The sequence below is a fragment of the Emys orbicularis genome, chromosome 24 (assembly GCF_028017835.1).
Source record: "Emys orbicularis isolate rEmyOrb1 chromosome 24, rEmyOrb1.hap1, whole genome shotgun sequence".
NCBI lineage: Eukaryota > Metazoa > Chordata > Testudines > Emydidae > Emys > Emys orbicularis.
Window position 1 is genome coordinate 11,296,044 of NC_088706.1, and position 20,935 is coordinate 11,316,978.

Genomic DNA, 20,935 nt, shown 5'->3' on the forward strand with positions numbered 1-20,935 from the left:
AAATATTTCAGCTGACTAATCACACCGAAAACCCACGGAGCGCGATTTTAGTCTGATCCAAAGCCCGTGGATGTCAATGAAGGTCTTTTCATTCCCTTTGATTGTTTTGGGGTCGAAACCTTGCACCGTGTTGGTTTCCGTGAGGCTGCTCAGCTGTAACAAGGATTACATTTGCCCCACGTCCACTTTGCCAACTCTCGCAATTTAATATTTAATTTTATTTTATTGCGAGTCTCATGATGTTTGGAGCTTTTCTTAAATTGCCAGCTCCTGGAGTCATGTGAATATAGAAAAATCTTGGCTTTTATTTTAAAAAAGTTTCTGACCTTCACGGTTGCAGAGAAAAGTTTGAAAGCATGACCTGTGAGTGACCTAAAGGCTCCAAAACCAGAAAGCAAATACCCAAGCTATATTATTTATTTAAATCTCATGATTTTAAGCCAATATTTTGGTTCTTATGGGGCCGGACTCCTGATTCTTGAATGCTTGAGCATAGCAATACTGCAGTTTTAAAAATCTGATTTCATTCTCACTACTGATACGGTTTGTTTGTGGAGGATTTTTTTGGTTTTGTTTTTTGCATTTTACTCAGGTAGCGAAACTAGTCTCATTGGTTTCACTTCCTAGTTTTCACCACAGGATGCTTTTGTGATCAGGAGCCCGTTGCTGCAGGGTGGGCTGTTCCAAGCCTCCCCAAGGAACTGTTTGCAAAACTGATGCTTGTTTTAAACATTTTCGTGTTCGGCTCAGTGCTTTGCAAAGGTAGGGGAGTCCCCGGAGCTGCTGAATTTCATCACATTTACACCAGGTATATTTTCATCTGTGAGTAAGGAGAGGGAAAGCACTGGACAGGGACTCAGGAGATCTGGGTTAATTCTCAACTCTGCCACCAACTCAGTGTACGACCCTGGCCAAGTCCCTTAGGGGAGGTCTACATTGTAATGTAAGCCCAGGGTTGGTAGAACTTGAATGAGCAGATCCTGGGTTTGTTAACCTAGGGCTTAATGTTTACATTCATTTGTAATCACAGGTTAGGAATTATTAAACCCTGGGGCTCCAGCCTCTACACTGCCTTATGCAGGCCCAAATCCAACCACCCGTATCCCAGACTTCCTAGCGCCCTCCCAAAATGTGGCCATTCTAGCACTTTGTTCATGGTGCAGTGTTAGAAAACATTACTGTCCACCAAACTTGACTGTCCACAGGACTGAGAATGTCGACCCATGGGATCGTTGGATACTTTTGGCAGATTCCCAGAGTATGAGTCCAATGGGGCTGCGTCTACATTGCAAGGCAGTAGGCCTTGAACCCTGGGTACCGGCTTGACTGAGGCGCTCAGACCCTCCACCCCGTGGGAGCCTGAGTTTGAACCCTGGGCTTACGCTGGGTGCGTCTACACTGCAGTGAAATACCTGGGGCCGGCCCACGTCAGCTGACTCAAGCTCATGGGGCTTGAGCTGCAGGGCTGTAAAATTGTGGTGTAGATGTTCGGGTGTGGGCTGAAGTCTGAGCGCTGGGACCCTGCGAGAGGGGAGGGGCCGCGAGTATGTCGCCAGAGTTCTGGATGGGCTTGTACAGCCCATGCTGCCCCATCTTCACTGCTATCACACGGGCAGGCCGACCCGCACTGCAGCCGCACCGCCGATGGCTGTAGTGGAGACACACTCTACCGTTCTAGCCCTGGCAGCTGCGGCTCGAAAACGTGACCCCTGCAAGGTTCAAAAGCGAATAAGGCAAATAAAAGAATCCTGGGGCATTTTAAAAAAAACCTCCTCATTTTTAAGCCAGTCTCCTGAGTTTCCGGGACTTAACTCAGGAGTTCTGGTCATTTGGTGTTGGCCGTGGTGGTTTCTTCCTCTGTAAAATGGGGTTAATAAAACTCCCTTTCTCCCACCCTTTGCCTGTTTAAGCTCTCAGTAGAGGGATTTTCTCTTAGGAGGTGTGGGCCCATCACTGCAGAGTTAACGCGAGCTATAGTCTCGCTCAAGTGAGAGCATCCACACTGCAAAATAACACTAGCTACACAGAGTGGTCATGTTAGCTGCGGATGAGTTATGCTTACTCCCGCTGTCGCCTGTATCCCCCGGCGGGCCAGCCAGCTTGAACTAGAAGCAGCCCCGACCTCGGGTTAAGGGGCTTTGCGTGTGGACGGGATCGAATTGGGGCAACACTCGAGTTAATTGTGCCGGGTTTAACTTCCAGTTCAAACAGGAATTAGCCCGGGGACGTTCTCTGGCCAGTGCTGTGGAGGGGTTCAGACAGGATGACCATAGAGGTCCCTTCTAGCCTTTTGATCTGTGAGTGTTTGCCGCCTTGTTTGTACAGCGCCTGGCACGATGGGGTCCTGGTCTGGCTGTGGCCTCTATGTGCTGTTTTATACAGATAACAAGAACGGTTATCTGTGATCTATTGAGTTATCCTGGCCAAAGTGGAGTAACAGAGAGAGGCGAGCTAAGCTAGGGAGTTATAAAATCCTCAACTCGATCCATGGTCCAGTGGTCAGGTCATTAGCCTAGAATCTGTGAGACCTGGATTCCGCTTCCTCTGTGGCTTAGGGCAAGACACTTTGCCTCTTGGTGCCTCATTCCCCATCTGTCCAGTGGGAATTACAGCACTGCCCTGCCTTACAGGGGTGCTGTGAGGATGAATACATTAAAGATGGTCAAATGCTTGGAGATCTACCGAAAAGCGCCCTATAAGAGCTAGGTATTTATTTCTATTGCAGGAATGCCTAGGAGCTGCCATCATGGACCCGGGGTGCTAGGCGCTGTACAAACACAGTCCCTGCCCCAATGATCTTACGCTCTTTAAACGTCCAGTGAATGGGTTTTGTCCGAAGCTACATTTTCTTCTACCCTTTGCAGCCCTGACACTGTCACCAGAATTTATCAGATTCTGTAGCTGACAAATTTCAGCCTTTTAAATCTTCCCGCAATAAATGTTGTTTGTCGTCAGGCCAGCTCCGTCAACGGCTGCCTTGTTTTTCTGGTTACGATTCAACCATCTGTAGAGATGGGAGGAAAAAATGGGGTTTGCCGATAAGTTGTTTGGTGATTAAAAAGGCAAAATTGAGACAAACCCTGGGAACTCCTCTGACCGCAGGTGCTTAGGGGGACACAGAGGGCGAGCACCGGTTAACGCTATCCAGTGTAATTCCGCTGCTTTGCTTTCCGTTGAAAAATGAAACTCTCAGTAATGCTAGCACTTTATCTTTCCTGAAACACCTATTGGCAGAGGATGGCCAAGTGCTTTGCAGCTAATGGATTAGCTCACAGCTCCCCTGTGCGGTAGATATCGCTATTGACTGGTAGGTAAACTGAGGCTCAGCACAGTGAAGTGACTTGTCCAAGGTCACGTAAGCAGCCAGGAATCCATGCTGTGTATCTTGACTCCCAGTTGCCTGCTCGACTCACTTGACCACACTCCCCCTCCCAGAGTAAGAGAAGAACCCAGGTGTCCTGACTCCTGTTCTTCTACTCTGACCACTAGATCGCACTCCGCTCCCCGAGCTGAGGCTAGAACTCTCAATCGTATGATGTAACTACCAGCAAACACTCACCTCACACAGAAAAATTGCAGCGGGGGATTGCCCTTGTTCTGACACATCACCCTCTGCCCATCCTGCCCCTTCCCCTTTCTCCCACCAGCTCCATAACTTTCCTCCTCCTGCAAGCTCTCAATCCCACTGAGCTCCAGCAGCCAGACGTCGCTGAGCAGCCCAGACCAGGGTGGCCCTTTTCCAAACCGGGATGGTATTTTTGTCCTTTTTTTTTATAAGCAGCAGGAGATGCTGTTGTCCCGGTGGCAGCGCTGTGTGAACGGTAAGTATGGTGAGGTGCAAAGCCTTGAAATAAGTGGCCCGCAGGATGCAGTGACCGAGGGCCCCGATGCTGCAAAGGCATCTGCGCGGACAGATCCACCCGCAGGGGGTCAGCGGACAGAAGGGTCTGCCTGCCTGGGATCCCTTTGGCAGATGGTAGCTTAAGTGACACCGGTTCATCAGTGTACACAATCCACTCCCAAATGTCTGCATCTCTGCTCCAACATGCTCCACCCCAGGGCATGAGACGAGAGATTCCTGATCTTCAGAAAGGGCCACGCCCCTGAGCTGCTCTGAAAATCCCGGCCATTGAAGGTGCTTCGGTTGGGCCTCCAGAAATGGAAACACCCAAAATCACTAGCCACTTAAAAGAAAAAAAATCGTGTGCTGCCAGCCCAATGCACTAGAGCGTCCACTCTCAGAGCCCTGGGCATTGGCAGAGAGCGTGTGGCACGTGGACAGGAAATCTGCAACTCCTTTTGCCTTCTTCCAGCCACAGCCAACGTCCTGCCTGGGAAAGTGTCGTGCGTTGTTGGCTCATTAGTTCAAGGCTTTGCACGGGTAGCTCTGATTTGTCGGTGGCCGTTGTCCTCCCCTGGCTGTTATAAATATTCGGTGGAGGGAGTGAAAAGCTCCTGGACCCGGTGAAATCCTGAAGGGAAACAAGTGCGCTCAGCAGCCGTGCCGCTGTCTCTTGGAGCTCAGGAGTACTGAGGCCAGCAAAGTCAATGGAAAATAGGGGGGATTTGGCTCCTCTGAAAGTCAGGCCCTCGGAGCCTCGCCACTGGACACTTCGATTGCTGTTGTAACCCACTGGGCGGTGCGCGTCACTGTCCCTCCCTGTGCCTGATCCACAGAGGATATGGCTCTGTCACGGCTCTGAGCCCGAGACCCGAGCTTTTTAGCTCAAGCAGCAGAATTCATGCGATTAGCGCTGGAGACCCCCAGTTCCAACCCTGATGTTGGCCAGGATGGCCCCCGCTGCACCATAAACCGAACATGGGGGTAAAGCCATTCTCACTGGTTGTCACGTAGGGGCCCTGATTCAGCCAGGCCTTCAGCACGTGCTTAGATCCCATCAGCTTCAAGGGGCCTGGGTGAACTTGGAGGGCCAGCGAAAAGGGGTAGGCACCACAGAAGCCCTCAAAATAGAACTTAAATGGCGCCTAGGCCTTGTGCTCCCTCCCTTATGGATTCACTTCCTGCGGGCAACGTGGCAGGAATAGATCTTGGGGAAGAATCTGAATGAGGACGGAGGGGGGTGGCTTGGCAGTCCAGAGCTAGGAGGCTGCTCCGTGCCGTGGGAGTGATGGGGAAGAGGTCACGGAGGTAGCTGTAGGAGAAATTGGGCATCGTGGCTGGAGTGGAGGGGGCAGGGGGTGATGCTCCCCTAAGCGGATTTAAGGAGTTGGATGGGGGTCTCTCCCTTGGGGAATTTGCTTTGCAAAATGGCAACATGGAGAGCCATATCCTCAGGGGGTGTAAATCGGCATTGGTCCATTGACTGCAATGGAGCTATGCCAGTTATACCAGTTGAGTTTCTGGCCCATGAAACATCTATCTGATGGTCTCCATACCCTCCCTCCTGTCTGTCTGTCGGTCTCCGTACACGCCCGTTTGTCTGTCTAGCTCCTCCAGCCATGGGTGGGTTCCACCAGTTAAATGCAGGAGATGGGGTCCTTTCCACCCCTCTCTCTCCCACACTCGCAGCCCCATTTGAATTTTAGGGCGATATAATAATAATCTGCCCATCAGAGGAGCTCTCCAGCTCTAGATCCCACCCACAGCCTTTAGGCAGTCGCTCGCCTTCCTGTTTCGCGGGGGTTTGCGTCGTACCGATTGGCCCTCTGCAGGGTTAGCAAGGCGTGCGTAGTGCGATGGTGAAAACAGGCCCTTGCGTGAAGCCAAGGAAATGAGCAACAACAAAACCCGGGTGGGTTGGTTTGAATCCGGCGTGAGTCCGCGGGTGGGGGCGGGTTTGGGGTTGGCTGAGCTCCGGCTGCGTCGTACGATCACCAGATGGGCAAGATCGGTGCCCTCTGCTTCGTATCCTGAGCCTGATTCTCCTTGCGTTTACACCAGCGTCCGTCCTTTGGCTTCCATGAGTTGCAGCGGGTTTGCAACGGAGTAAGGGCCCCATTGAGAGCCAACAAAAGGACTCCCCTTGGCTTCAATGAGCTTTGGCTCAGACCACGTATGAGATCAGAATCGGGCCTCGGGGGGGGGGGGTGCAGGGGCAGAGCATTGTGGGCACTCGGGGGAAGAGCAAGGCCGCTGTAGGTCAAGATCGCAGTGCATGTTGGGATCTCTGAGAAGGCAGTGGGGTGCAGTGGGTAGAGCAGAGGGGGCTGGGATCCAGAACTCCTGGCTTCTATCCCCAGTGCTGGGGGGAGTGGGGTCTAGTGGGTAGAGCAGAGGGGGCTGGGAGCCAGAACTCCTGGCTTCTATCCCAGTGCTGGGGGGGAGTGGGGTCTAGTGGGTAGAGCAGAAGGGGCTGGGAGCCAGAACTCCTGGCTTCTATCCCCAGTGCTGGGAGGGAGTGGGGTCTAGTGGGTAGAGCAGAGGGGGCTGGGAGCCAGAACTCCTGGCTTCTATCCCCAGTGCTGGGGGGGGGGAGTGGGGTCTAATGGGTGGAGCAGAGGGGGCTGGGAGTCGGGAGCTTTAACTGTGAACTCTGAACTCTCCCAACGATTTGCACCAGCTGAGGAGCCGGTCCTCTGCCTTTCTTTTGGTTCTCTCCCTCCACCTCCCTTTGCTCCCAGGACAAGCTGGCGGGGTGGGGCCTTTGGAGGGGGGGGCTGAGCTTTGCCTGGATAACATAACCAGGCATTTCGCTCTCAGATTCCCCGGGGGGGGGGGGGGGAGAGGTCTCTCTTGTACTTGGCTCCTTTGAGACTGGTTGGGCTGGCCCTGGGGGCTGTGGAGGGAAAGCCCATGCTACCCCCTCCCCCGAACTCTGTCTTCCAGGTTGGAGAAGGAGCTGGAGATTCTGGAGAACGGGGACTCGGCGCCTCCCACCAAGGAGAAGCTGGGGAAGGAGGTAGCGGTGACAGCAAAGGAGGAGAAAGCAGCAAACACACAGAAGGTCAGGAGGAGGGGAAAGCTTAGCCCTGGCTGGCCTCAAAACCTTCCCTTAAAGAGGTCAGTTCCATTAACCCCCTAGAGAACCGCGGAGCCCAGAATAGCAACGGTATCTCCATGCAGGGGCCCGCCCACTGCACAGGTTGGCATAGAGAGGCTGGGCGGTTAAAGGGATACCCCGGGAAAGCATCTCTGACTGTTCCCTTGAGACAGCTGTGAAGGGGCAGCAGGGACAGAACCAGCTGCCTCTGTTTACCCTCAGCCACCCTTACCCAAGTCAGGGGTTCTGCTGCTGTAATGCACCGAATGGCCTCGAGTCCCGGGGTTCGGGGACACGGGCCTGGAATCGGTTCATCTGTCGTCACGTCGTACGTGCGTGTAACGGCAGGTGCCCAAGCTGCAGTCAGACATGTGCACGTACATGAGGCTCCGGTTTCCCGGCTGCCTTGCGCCGTCGTGTGCCGCCTGGGGGTAAAATGCCGCCAGATCGGAGTGGCAGCATTGGGTATCCACTCGGTGCGGGTGTCGGGGGCGGTTTTGCTCAGGAGTATTTTGCACGTGCACCAGTGCAAGCCGTGACATGAAAGCAGGCAGGGGCGACTCGGGGATAGGGTATGCAATGCTGCGTGGCTTTATTAACAGGTGAGATCGAAACAGGCGGCAACCAGCGCCTCTTCCCCTGAAAATAACGCTAGGGTTACCATATTTCAACACTGAAAAAAGAGGACACTCCATGGGGGCCCCGGCCCCGCCCCCACCCCGCCCCCATTCCAACCCCTTCCCCAAAGTCCCTGCCCCAACTCTGCCCCCTCCTCTGAGCACCCCGCATTCCCCCTCCTCCCTCCCGCTCTGATCTTGGTTGGGGGTTGCTAAGTGCTTCCCTGCTCCCCACTCGCCCTGCAGCCTCTGCACCCCCCAGCCCCTGCAGCCCCTGTGACCCCTGCTCCCCCTGCAGCCCCTGCACCCCTCCCGCCCCTGCAGCCTCTGTGACCCCTGCTCCCCACTCGCCCTGCAGCCTCTGCACCCCCCAGCCCCTGCAGCCCCTGTGACCCCTGCTCCCCCTGCAGCCCCTGCACCCCTCCCGCCCCTGCAGCCTCTGTGACCCCTGCTCCCCACTCGCCCTGCAGCCCCTGCACCCCCCCCCCCGCCCCTGCAGCCTCTATGCCCCCGCCTGCCCTACTCCTTCTTGCCCTGCAGCCTCTGCGCCCCCCGCCTGCCCTGCTCCCCCGGCAGCCTCTGCCTGGCGGGGGCTTCGGATGCTCAGCGGCGACCGGGGTGGCGCGGGTCCCTGCAGCCCCGGCACATGCTGCACTCCCCGCGCCGCAGCCTCCTTCCTGCTGCGGCGGCGCACGTTCCCCGGCCTGTCTGTCCCCGCTGGAAACAGCTCCCGCGGCTCCGGGTTCCAAGCCGCGCGGGGCGACGGGGCCGCAGGAAGGGTCCCCCAGTAGCCGGGGGGTCCCCGCCCGCAAGGGAAGCCCGAGCCGCTGGCTGGGCCCGGCCTTCCTGCGGGCTCGGCTGAGGCGCACGGTCCGCCCGGCCTGCGGGGGCAGCAGCGGCCCCTCCGCCGCCTTCTGCGGCTGCATCCCCCCCTCTCCCGCCGCCCGAGCTCGCTACAATGTAGCCGGGGCAGCTGGGCTGCGCTGCGGACCCGGCGGGTCGTGCTGGGGCCGGGCGGACCCTGGCTTATGCTGCCTCCCTATTTCCCCGGACATGTTCGGCTTTTTGAAAATTCCCCCCGGACGGGGATTAGAGTACAGGGAAATCCGGACGTATGGTAACCCTAAATAACGCCCCCGTCTTCCCCAGAGCAGAGCTTTGCCGCCAGCCCACGTCCACCCCTCGAGAAAATCCCCACCCCTCAGCTGCCGCGCTCGGGCCAGCCCCACAGCTCTGCCTGGCGCACCCCCGCCCTGCCATCGCAGAGCTCAGCAAGGACAAGGCCTGCTGGCCAGCGGCCTGTTTGTGCGGTTAATCAGCCACATGGCCCAGTCTGGCGTGGAAGCAGACGGTTGTTTGCCGGGGCAGCTGCCGTCAGCGGCTGTGCTCAGCCACGCCCCCTGCTGGATCAGAGTGGACACTCCGAGCCCTCCGCACGCCCAGCCCGGTTGATGGGGATGTCAGGCCTCGTGGGGAATTAAAAGGCGATGATTGGCTGGTGTTTGTCAGTGGGTGGAAATAATTGTGCTGATGAAGACAGAGAATGCTGGAAAGAAGCTGGAATCCACCTGACTGAGTTCTGCAAATCCATTTGTATTCCTTCACCGCCTGGCTGGGGAGCTTGACCCCGGGTGAAGGACAAGACTCAGTCTAAAGGGGACTCGCTGCTGTTAGCCCTGAAGGGTCTATGACACAGCAGCTGAACGGCCCTGATCCCATCCGTGCACATAGACAGTGGCCAGTTCCGCACCGTATTCCCCTTTCAAAGTGCACCAATTCGGGGTGCTCCGTTATCTCTGGTTGCCCGGCCCCCAAGTACTGTGATTTGAGCTAACAAGTCTCAAGCCACATGGTTAGAATGAGACGTACCCGCTGGGTCTGAATGCTGCTAGCTGGCAGCAGCAACTAGCAGAGCAGGGGAGCCGTCTGCTGTTCTGGTGGTTGGATTAGCTAATGCATGCTCGGCTGGGTGGAGGACTCGGGTGCCAGAGGAGGGCTGGGAGTTAGCAGTGCTACTTGTAACCTCTCTCTTCTGTTTTGCAGACTCCGCTGGGCACAACTAAAGGTGGGTTCTCTCCTGTCTCACCCACACTCCCCTCACCTAGGAGCGAGCTCCCCGGCGCTCCTGCTCTGAGTGGTGGCCTCCTATGCAGGAGAAGCAGAATGTGATGCCCTGGCCTTGCAGTCCTTGGTCCCGCCGCATGGCTGGGCAGCACTCGGACAGGCTTGGCCGCTGGATGCCAATCGGTGCTGAGCTCCCAGTCGCCTCGCTCTGTAGGGAGTGGATCCCCAGGAGCGGGAATGGCTCCTTCAGTCAGTAGATTCCCCTTTGCTTGAGTGCCACCCAGCCCTGGAAATGCCCCCAGCCCTACGGCTCGGGGTGGGTTGCCGAAGTCAGTCACCCACCTTACCAACCCCCCCTTCTCCTCTCTCCATTAAACAGCTATCAGCCGTCTCTGACTGCACCTGCTTTCTGCAGGGTGAACTAGGCGCTGACCTAAGACACGAAAGCCCATTTGCAGAGGGCAACAGCCTCCCCGGTGGTGGGAAGTGCCTCCCCCCAGCTCCCCAGGGCGCGGGGTCGAAGAGGCGAGCTGGATGATCGTTGCTGTTGCAAGCCCGTGTTGAGCCCCTGGCCCGTCCCCTGTTGTGGTGGACATCATGGAGCAGGGCACGGGGCGTGGCTGGGAGCAGGGCATGGTGGAAACAGGGCATGTCCCCTGCTATGACAGGTCACCTGGATAGAGAAGTCATTGTTTTTCCTCTTCTTTCCCAAAGCGGAGCAGAAGATCTCCAACAGCCCCATGAAGTCGGTGGAGGGCACTGACATGATGAAGGCAGGTACGTACGTCGCCTCTTGTCCCGGGGAGGACGCTGGAGTCCTACTGCCCCATGGTACTTAGCGCTGGATGGGGGCAGGATGCCGTGGGGCTACACCAGGGTCGTGTTGTCTCGGAAGAGAAAATCGCAGCAAAGCCGCAGTGCTCAGAGCAGGGCTGCAGGTGTCTAGCAGCGGGAGTTGGGGACGGGGTGTACGGCACGGGGGTCAGGGCTAGGGTTAGAGTTAGGAATGTGCAGGGTAGGGTCGGGGTGTTCGGCCAGGTAGGTTGAGGTTATTGGTGTCCATCACCCGGGCTTAGAATTGCAGACAGCCATTAATTTGATGGTCCATCGATACAAGTCGTACGCTCTCCACATGGAACCGTTCCCCAGGGGAAGGGCATGCGAAGGCCCCTGATGCCAGCCAGATCCTATTAGGGGCAGGCTGAAATCCGCCTTTTACCAGGCAGTCAGCACTTGGAGCAGTGCTGGGTACCCAGTGTCTGGCGCATCCAAGGGCTGTACCCCAGGGAAACGTGAGTCACGCACTTCTCACGTGAGACACGGGGTTGCCCGATGCAGTGCTGGGCGCACGGCCCCGTGCATTAAGGACACACTGGAAGAGTTTCCCTCTTAGTCCGTTTCCTGGCTCTGTATCTGGTACGTCACTCGAGTTACCAGGGAGAGTCACCTTCCATACACGCCCCCCCCCCCCCCCCCGCCCAATCAAAGCCAGTTGGCTGGCTGAATCTTTATTTGATTCAGTCCCTCGTGTTGTGGCTTCTTGAGTTTTATCCGAGATCTAGTGTAGCTGCCAATCCAGCCTCTTGTAGCCAATCCTGCAGGGACCGGCCTGTGGGGACACATACACACCCCCTGCGCATTGCACCTTTGGCCTCTGTCCTTGCGTGGCTATAGACTAGGTGATCATGGGCCCCGGCCCAGGACGCGCTGGCTCCCTTTGGCGTCAACAGAGGCTGAGGGGACTCCGCCCCAGGGGTGTCATTTCAGAAAAATCCAGGGGGCAAAACTGCGCCGGCACAGAGACCAGTATCTGTGATTGTCAGTCTGGGAGGGGGAGTGGAAGACAGAATGGAGCCTATAGGCCTAGGAAAAGTTGGAGGAGGGGCAAACCAAGGTCCTGCAAACTCCCCCCTTGCCCAATAGCACATGATGCCCCTGCTCAGCACCGTGCAGGATTGTGGCCCTAATGGGGCATTTCAATCGCTAAGGACTGTGCTGCTCAAAACCCATTGTAGCAAGGCTTCACCGGGCTGGCCCCTGCCTCAGTTTCCCCTCCCTCCAGGCCCACAGTCCTTTATGAGGGCTTCGCCTTGCTGGGGCCCCTTATGCAGCAGGCTCCTGCTTCCCGCAGGGATCTCTTTGAGGCCTCCTGCCTGGGAGCTCTGGAGAGCTGTCACTTGCCCTTGTCCCAGCCAGCTCCTTCCCCAAGCCCTCTGGCCAGCAGCTCATCCGGCCCTCCAGTTCCTTTGGGCCTCTCCCTGGACTCCCCCCCCTCCCACACTATACTCAGGCTGCCACTTAGCTCTTCCAGCAGGCCTAGTTCTACGTCTCTTGCTCCCATCACCTGATCCCCTGTCCCCATTCCTGTCCCCTGGGACGGTGGGTTACACCTGGCGGAGGCCAGGATGAGCCTCAGCCTTTTAAAGGGCCAGCTCCCCCTGTACCACTCTCATAAAGCAGACCCCACGCTTTTCCACGCTGTGTTGTCACGTAGCAAAGGTGAGCTCCGCAGGTGGGTCCGACTGAACCGAACGGAACAGCGTGAGTAAATTCTATGGCCCAGACCCTCGAAGGTGCGGAGGTGCCGAACTTCCATTGAAATCAATGGGAGTTTGGTGTCACAAGACCTATGAGGATCTGAGCCGGTAGTCTTGTTCTGTTCTCTAGTGGAGGTGGGTCTGTGATTTTCCCCTCGGGAAGACGGTTGTCTCAGGAAACGAAGACACAGAAAATTCAAAGTGTTGGAGCTGTTTCCAGTTTGCAGGGCTTGAAAGGGATCCATTTGCCACCAAAAGCTTTGGTGCTTTTCAAAACGGTTACCAGAATATTTTGTTTCCCAAAAAATACTTGGCCTTGGTGGCTTTTCTTTTTTTTAACTGAAAACCAGGTTTTGGGTAAATGAAAAATGTCAATAATGATCATGCTTAAAAATACCAATTAAAAACACCCCTGGAGAATTTTGTGCAAGACAGAGAGTTTTTGATCGTGTAGAAAATTTTTTTTTGCAAAAATTTCATTTTAAAAAAAATGCCATTTTTCAATGTAAAAAAACTGAGGGGCAAAGAATGCCAACCACCCTATGAGCGAGGAAAGGGGCTTTCCCAGCCCTCCTGTTGCAGTGCATACGTGTATTAAAGTCGCAATAAATGACGCTGCTCACCAGGTTCTGTTTTAACAGTAATTAGGGACTGGCTCAAATCTGAAACCTTTCAGCCTTTGGGAACGCTGGCTCTTGATAGAGCTGGGTGACATTTTTAATGAGAATAGTTTTGCTCCTCCCCCAAAAAATTGGAAATGTCAAAATGTTTCAGTTTTTTGTTTCAGAGAGACGTTTCTTTTCAGAATTTACCTAAAGGTATTTTTAAGAAAATTACAAACATTTCCCAAAAGCCAAACAAAAAAAACTTTGTTTTGGGTCGATCCTAAACGTTTTGTTCCATCTTAAATGAAATGTTTTTGTTTTTCTCTTGCATCAAGAAAAACAGAACATTTTTCAGTTTGGTTCAATGCGAAGCAATTGTTAAATCAAGCTTGGCTGGTTTTCTGAACACTCCGCTCTAGGAATTGGTTGGGGGCAGTTCTCTGGCCTGGTCAGACACGATCACAATGCTCCCTTCTGGCCTTGCAATCTAGGAATCTAGGAACAATTACTCAATTCAGCCACCAAACCGAAAAATCGGTTATTTGCCCAGTCCTAGATTTGGCTGTGAATCCAGACTTTGAGCCCAACTCTAATAACTATTAGAAGTCCTACCCACAGCTCCTTCTATGCAGGATTGGCTCAAGCTTTTGGTTGTATGTCTCTGCCATCTGGCAGTTACCCCCGAGGGCGCAGGGAAGATGGAACTCAGAACTTGAGCGAGTTTGTATCTCTGAGAAGCAGGTGGACGGGCACCTGCCCATGGGATGGGCAAAGGACAGGCCACTCCACGGTGAGCTAGCTGTGCCGTAGCTCCAAAAGCATTGCTGTGAATTTCGATCCCCGACACCGACCAGACATAAAGACGACACGGCTATTTCTGAACTGCGTCCACTGGGGCCATTTCACACATGTGTAGCTACCGGGCCAACCCCAGCCCTGCTTTGCCAGCGCGGTGTGGCGAACGGTGGCGTGAATGAGCTACACCTTGAGTCCTACCACACAGTAAGGTCGAGCTAATGCCAAGAACAATCCAAGCCACAGCCCCAGAACCTCTGCCTTCCAAAGTGGAGATACTCGTTAACTACACGCTTGTTACATACATGTAAACCCACTTAATGTCAAGTGCGATCCATACAGCTCGATTGCTTTCCAAGCCCCAGGCGGAAATGTTATTTATATAATCTTAGATGCTGTTTCTGGCCTTACCCTTTTACCCTCTTATTATTTGAAATCACGCTGCAGCTGCACTGGTTTGGGTTGCCTGTGGATAGAAATCCCCTTACTTTCCCTTGGGTTGATTTCTTTCTTTCTTTGCCTCCTGCTCCTTGCGGCTTGTTGGCTCAGAGGGAAGGACACGCTGATTCATAGCATGGCTCGTCTAGCCCCCCAACGCAGCACTGCAGCCTGGCTGCTTAGATAAAGCCGGCTGGCTAATCTGAAGGCTGCTTGCAAGCCAGCACAGCTCAGCTTGGAGCGCTTAGCAGCACGGATCTCCGTAGGTCCACACCGCCATTCTGCTGGTGCTCTGGTGTTTGCAGGTTAAGTACCACGGGGCTTAGCAACGTTGCATGAAAGGGAAGCTACATTCCTGTTGCAAACGATTTCCTTTAGCCAGGTGAGTATGGATCAAGCCTTAGAGTCCACGGCTCCATCGAGGAGCTACAAGGGGACAGAGCAGGCCTCAGAGTTCAGGTGTAGCACGCGAGAGCTGGGTACGAGGCGTTCTCAGCGACGGGGATCCAGCGGTCGAAGTGCAGGAGGAGAGCAGACGAGCCCAAAGCCAGGAAGCGCTGCCCAGATGCCAGTGGAGCTACGCCATTTTACACCAGCTGAGAATCTGTCCCAGGGCCTGGTTCTTGCGCCTTGCGTTGTCACGGACGCCTGTGCAAAGCAGGGGGGACACCCTCCCAGCCGCGGGAGTGGGGAATTCCAGCGGGGGGAGTGTTTTGCACCCACTTTGCACAGGGGAGAACAATGCCACAGAGGGCAGTTGGGCTCCTGGGGCTCGCTGTTCATTGGAGAAGCCGAGCCCTGCGCGTCTTTGATTCATATCTGCTCAGTGGACTGACGGAAACAACTCCTAGATTCTCTTCTGCCTCCTGCCTCCATCTGAGAGATCAGAGAGCAGGTGCTTTCCTGCCGTTCTTACGACAGCTGAATTTGAAAGTTGGGGTTTTTACTAAATGTACAGAACCGGAGTGAGGGTCAGATCCCTGCTCAGAGTCCTTGGCGGGGCCTGATCCTGCTGGCCAGTGGAGAGAGGCGAGCTAGGCCCATCCCTCAGCTCTCTGGACAGAGAGGTGACAATGGAAGCAGTTCTCTGTCCACAATGTCGCATCAGCTACCAAGAGGGGAGACCAAACAGCCCCAGAGGTAAGGGAGCTCACGGCAGCACTGGGATGGCCCAGGCGCTAAGGATGCTGGAAGGTAATGTACATCCTGCTGGGAAGGCTGTGCCTGGGACGTAGGGGCTGCCTGCCACGCACTCCTCCCTGCTGGAACGCACACTGCCGCCTCTCCCCACCTAACATCTCCGAGCTCGTCCACTGGCACCCCCTCCTCTCCATCACGCGCCCCCTTCCCCCACCCCTGCGCTAGCTGCCTGCTTCTGAGTGCTGGAGCCTCGTAGCGGGGTGGGAGCCGGGGGCTGGTTTAACTCTCACTGTCCTGTTTGTATCCCAGCCATGTACTCAGTGGAGATCACAGTGGAGAAGGACAGAGTAACTGGCGAGACCAAAGTCCTATCCAGCACCACCCTGCTCCCCAAGAATCATTGCCTGCAGGGGGTCAAGGTGTACGAGGATGAGATGAAAGGTACGGGCCCAAAGAGCGTCCCTCCCTCCCCAGGCATCCTGGAGGCCAAAAGGGAGGTGAAGGGAGAAGGTGGCTGTAGGCACGACCGGAGGAGCATCAGTGACCGTTCACTGCTGTCTACCGCTCTCCAGCTTCCCTGGGGACTGGCAGACGGACCCCTGCCCCAGCTGCGGTGGGTCATTGGCACCAACTACTCAGGGTTAGCAGCTAACAGCCGCCACACCCTGCGTCCCCGCCCAATACCCAGCGCCATGTTGCTCTCCCGGAACCAGTAGATTCAATCTGCAAGCCCCTGGAGAACAGTAGGGTTCTAAGGAACAGCCAGCATGGATTTGTCAAGAACAAATCAAGCCAAACCAAGGCGGGTGCACAACTGCTTGGAAAAACTGTGCTCAGAGGGTCGTGCTCAATGGTTTGCTGTCAAACTGGGAGGGCGTCTCTAGTGGCATCCCGCAGGGCCAGCTCTGGGTCCAGCACTAGGCAATATTTTCATGAATGCCTTGGGTAATGGAGTGGAGGGCATGCTGATAAAACTTGCAAATGACATCAAGCTGGGAGGGGTTGCAAGCACTTTGGAGGACAGGCTTAGAATTCAAAATGACCTTGAGAAATAGGAGAATTGCTCTAAATTCAACAGGAGGAAATTCAGCAAAGACAAGTACTTCACTTTGGAAGGAAAAATCAAATGCACACCCACAAAACGGGGAATAAATGGTGAGGCAACAGTACTGCTGAAAGTGATCTGGGGGTCCTAGTGGATCACACATTGAATATGAGTCAACAATGTGATGCAGCTATGAAAAAGGCTGTTCTTATTCTGGGGTGTGTTAACTGGAGTGTCGGGTGTAGGACACGGGAGGTGATTGTCCTGCTCCACTTGACCTTGATGAGGCTTCATTTGTGTCCAATTCTGGGCACCCCATTTTAGGAAAGATGTGGACAAATTGGAGAGAGTCCAGAGGAGCAACAAAAATGATGAAAGGTTCAGAAAACCTCCCTATGGGGAAAGGTTCACAAAACTGGGCACCTTTAGTCTTGAGAAAAGACGAGAGAGAGAAGATCTGATAACGACCTTCAAATATGTAAAGGGCTGGTATACAGAGGCTGGTGATCAGTTCTTCTCCATGTCCACTGAAGATAGGACAAGAAAGTAATGGGCTTAATCTTCAGCAAGGGAGATTTAGGTTCGATATTAGGAAAAACTTTCTAATTATAAGCGGAGTTAAGCTCTGGAACAGGCTTCCAAGGGAGGCTGGGAAATCCCCGTCATGGGAGGTTTTTAAGAACAGGTTGGCGGAACCCCGGTCAGGGATGGTCTAGCTGTAATTGGTCCTGCCTCAGCACAGGGGGCTGGTCTTAATGACCTCTGGAGGTCCCTTCCAGCCCTGCATTGCTCTGATTCTCTCTCTCTCTCGTTGGAGGATGTCAGATAAGCGCTTTCATGTCCCAGGGTGGCCCCAGGAGATGGAGGAACGATTCATAGGATGCATGACATAGTCTCGAGTTGATGCATCGGCGTGTGTGGGAGGTAACATTGTTTAGGTCGAAGCTGTGTGGTGCCGTGGCTTGGATGCTGGACTCTGGGTCCAGTTCAGGCCCTGGCTCTGCTACTTAATTTGTGCGACCTCGGGCAAGTTGCTTTCCCTGCCCTGTGCCTCAGTTTCCCTAGTGTTGGAAATGGGGGCTAATATGACCTGACTTCCTGTGTTACCTTGCTTTCTGGTTGAGAGCCTCCATGACTGCAGTTATCTTTTGTCTTTTGTGTTGGGCCACCGCATCAGCTGACAGCCACTTCCTGGGACAGTGAGCGGATAGCAAGAGGGTGGTGCTAACTATCGGAACTCCTTAGTGATTTGCTGCAACCTTCCCCTCGCAGCAATCGGCCCAGGCTGCTGGGACAAATGCCCCAGCGTGGCAGAAGCTGCATGGATTGCTGGGCAAGGCAGCTGAGGTGTGATGGGAGGGACGTTCAGACTCTTTCGGTCAAGTGCAGCTTTGATCTTGTTTGTCGCCCGGCGGGTGCAGGGAGGCATTGGGGCTGAAACAAGCGAAGGCACCTTTAAAAGTCACTTCGCCCCTTGTAGCGTTCAGCAGATGTTGGGGGATCGATTTACAAACGATGGGCAAACACAGCCCCATTTTCAGTCAACATCAGTCCCCATGAATGGCTCTTATCGAGGGTGTGCTGCGACCTTCCCTGTTCCATTGGTAACCGACACTGGCCCCACACCTACTCCACACATTGGGCTTGGACGTGTGTTCTGCTTAGATAGGTTTGTAACAGCATCTCCACGGGATGCCGACAGGAGCTCTGAGCTTGGGGCTCCCCTGGTATGTGGACTGCTAATTTTGCTCTGATCAGGTGCTTTGGGTTTCTCTCCTGGCCTGTCCCATGATCTGTGTGTGGGTTGCACTATTTTGCTGCCTTGCATTATTCAGAGCAGCAGTCGGCTAAGCAGCACGCACCCTTGGCTCCTGGGAAAAGATGCACCAAGCTAGCCACATAATAAACAGCAGAGCCACCTTCCATGGGGATAACATGTCGTCACCACCAGGGGGAAATCAAACCCAAATGCCTTAGTATGGAGCAGTAGCCCCACCTAGTGGCTGCATATACTAATCTCAGGGGTGGGGATTCTTTCTTACAGATGTCCCAGGTCGTCATCCCTGTACTGAGGATGATCTAGATCAGGGGTCTCAAACACGAGGCCCGGGGGCCGCATGCGGCCCCCGGGGTTGTTTTCTGCGGCCCGCAAGCTCCTTGTGACCCCCCTGCCCCCCAGCGTTTACCTAGAGCGGCTCCAGCCCGACGTGCACCGGGGCAGGGCAGGCTCCCTGCCTGCCCTGCCCCCGCGCCGCTCCGGGAAGCGGCCGGAACGTGGGAAAGGGGGGCACAGGGGTCTGTGTGTTGCTCTTGCTTCAGGCACCGCCCCCAGCAGCTCCCATTGGCTGCGGTTCCCCATTCCCGGCCAATGGGAGCTGCTGGGGGTGGTGCCTGAAGCAACAGCAACACACAGACCCCTGTGCCCCTCCTCCCCCAAGTTCCGGCCACTTCTTAGAGCGGCGTGGGGACAGGCAGGCAGGGAGCCTGCCCTGCCCCCAGTGCACGTCGGGCTGGAGCCCGCCCCCCGAACCTCTCCTGCAGCCGAACCCCCTGCCCTGAGCCCCCGCCACACCCCACACCCCTCCTGCACCCCCTGGGAACAGGAAGAAGGCAGAGTTGGGGTGGGGATTTCGGGGAAGGGGTTGGAATGGGGGCAGGGCCTCATGGAAGGGGTGGAGTGGGGGCGGGGCCGAGGGCAGCGGGGGGGAGGTGTCAGTAATGCGGCCCTCGGGCCAATGTATTAGTCCTCATGTGGCCCTCGTAGTCATTTGAGTTTGAGACCCCTGATCTAGATTATGCCTGTGGATGTATCCTAGCTGACCAATTCTAGGACTGGTGGTTTCCTGTTTAAAGGGTTTTTTCCTTTGTGGGTGCCCAGTGGGATCCGTCCCAAGCACTGCTTTAGAAGCCATTGGTTCTCTTCACCTGACTGTAGATGGGGGTTTGCTGGAATAATTCCCTGGACAGTAGCAAGTGCTGATCTGGGAGTGTCACTGGATGACAACCACTGTTTCTGGTGACTGGGTCGAGGGTGCAGCAAACAGCGGAGTGTGGGGTGTGTCTGCCTCTTTGAAGGGCTCAAAAGCTGCCTGATCCAGAAGGGGAGTTCTGGGTGTGGGTCAGATCCTAAACCAAGAGGCATCCAGCTCCAGATGGGGGCGATAATGTGAGATTAGCTCCGTAGATTCCTGCCGTCTGAAACCTAAGCCCCCAGCCCTGGCTTGGTTCTGCCTACCCCAGATCCAGGCACCACCTCTCATCTCTAGACCAGCCTGGCACACGCCCCCTTGGCCTTCCTCTGAGCCCTCACTGTCTTCTCTGTCTCTCCCGCAGTGGTGCACGCGGTCCACATGGAGGATGGCGCCATCGAGAACGGGGTGCACCCTCTCAGCTCCTCTGAGGTGGACGAGCTGATCCACAAGGCAGATGAGGCAAACCTGAGCGAGGCCTCCCGGAGGGACTCCAAGACCAAGGAGCGCGAAGAGGCCAAGAAGGGGGGTCCCGGGAGCAACCTGCCCAGCCAGAAGACCACGCCCCGGAAGGAGATCACTGGGGTGCAAGCCAAGCCAGTGGACAGCCCAAGAATCCTGGCCTCCGGTGAAGGGGCAGAGCCTAGCAAAGAGCAGCCGGTCACCATGATCTTCATGGGCTACCAGAACGTGGAGGACGAGAACGAGACCAAAAAGGTGCTGGGCCTGGGGGGCACCATCAAGGCCGAGCTGGTGGTGATCGAAGATGCCGACAACAAGCCAGCAGCGGCTGGAGCGGCAGACTGCACGGGCAAGGACCACGCCCCGCCCAACGGCAGCACCGTGGAGCCTGTGGCCGCCCTGCCGCAGAAGGAAGACGGCCAGGTCGGGGAGAAGCCAGGGGCCAACGACACGGATCCCAAGGGGGCCGATCAGGACCTAGACATGAAGAAACACCGTTGCAAATGCTGCACGGTGATGTGAAACGTCGGCCGGCTCCTTTTGACCTCCCCTCATTGTACAGCCAAAAAGGACTGCCCCCCATCTTCTGTTACCCTGTCCCTCATAGTTCGCTAGGTTCCACAAACTCCAAGTGACACAGTATTTTATTTACTTACCAGACACAACTTCTTTTTCTTAAGAGACTGGGGAAACAAATGCAGTGTTTGTAAAGTGTATAATAGGCAGCACCATCTCCCGGCCGCGGCATCGCTCGTCTGACGTCCGCTTCCATGCAATACGCCACCGGCGCTGAATATTATATTTATTATACACGCTTATTTTTTTCCCCCTGCCTTTGTCTCTCCCCCCTGCTCCCCTGTGCCATGGTGGGGTTTCTCAGAGCTCCTCAGCCCACCAGGGATGGCCATCACAGAACTCTCCTGCCTGTAGGACTCCCGTTTTTTTAATCGTACTGATGGCTTTCCCCCTCGTTAAATGACACCCTCCTCTGTTATCCGAAGGATGCTGGAGCTGATCTCACTGATGGGGGGGCTCAGGAGAGGGTCATAGGACTAAGAAGCCTCCTTAGATGGTTCTTCAAGAACTGGCTGTTGTTAGGACTTTCTTTCCGGCCTTCTGGAAGGGGAAGGAGGGAGGCCACCTACGTCCCAGCACTTTCTCCACACGCCCTGGCATCAACGGGCCACGGTTTAGAAACACCTGTATCATCTTGATAAGGCCACGGCCCAGCCGACAGAGCCCGCCTGTCCAGCGGCAGCTTAACTATCCCCCTCACCCCGGGTTCGTTCCGACGACAGGTCTGGGGAAACCCGACAAGTCAC

General features: G+C 55.4%; 1 protein-coding gene across 1 annotated transcript in view; it reads left to right on the top strand.

Moving 5' to 3' along the window:
* The window catches only part of PALM (paralemmin), a 62,930-nt gene extending 42,795 nt beyond the window's left edge, over nucleotides 1–20,135 (top strand). Inside the window, 5 exon segments of the mRNA XM_065422226.1 lie at nucleotides 6,788–6,905; nucleotides 9,602–9,623; nucleotides 10,337–10,399; nucleotides 15,447–15,578; nucleotides 19,516–20,135. Coding sequence (XP_065278298.1) covers nucleotides 6,788–6,905; nucleotides 9,602–9,623; nucleotides 10,337–10,399; nucleotides 15,447–15,578; nucleotides 19,516–20,135 — 955 coding nt within the window.
* The last annotated feature ends 800 nt before the right edge of the window (nucleotides 20,136–20,935 follow it).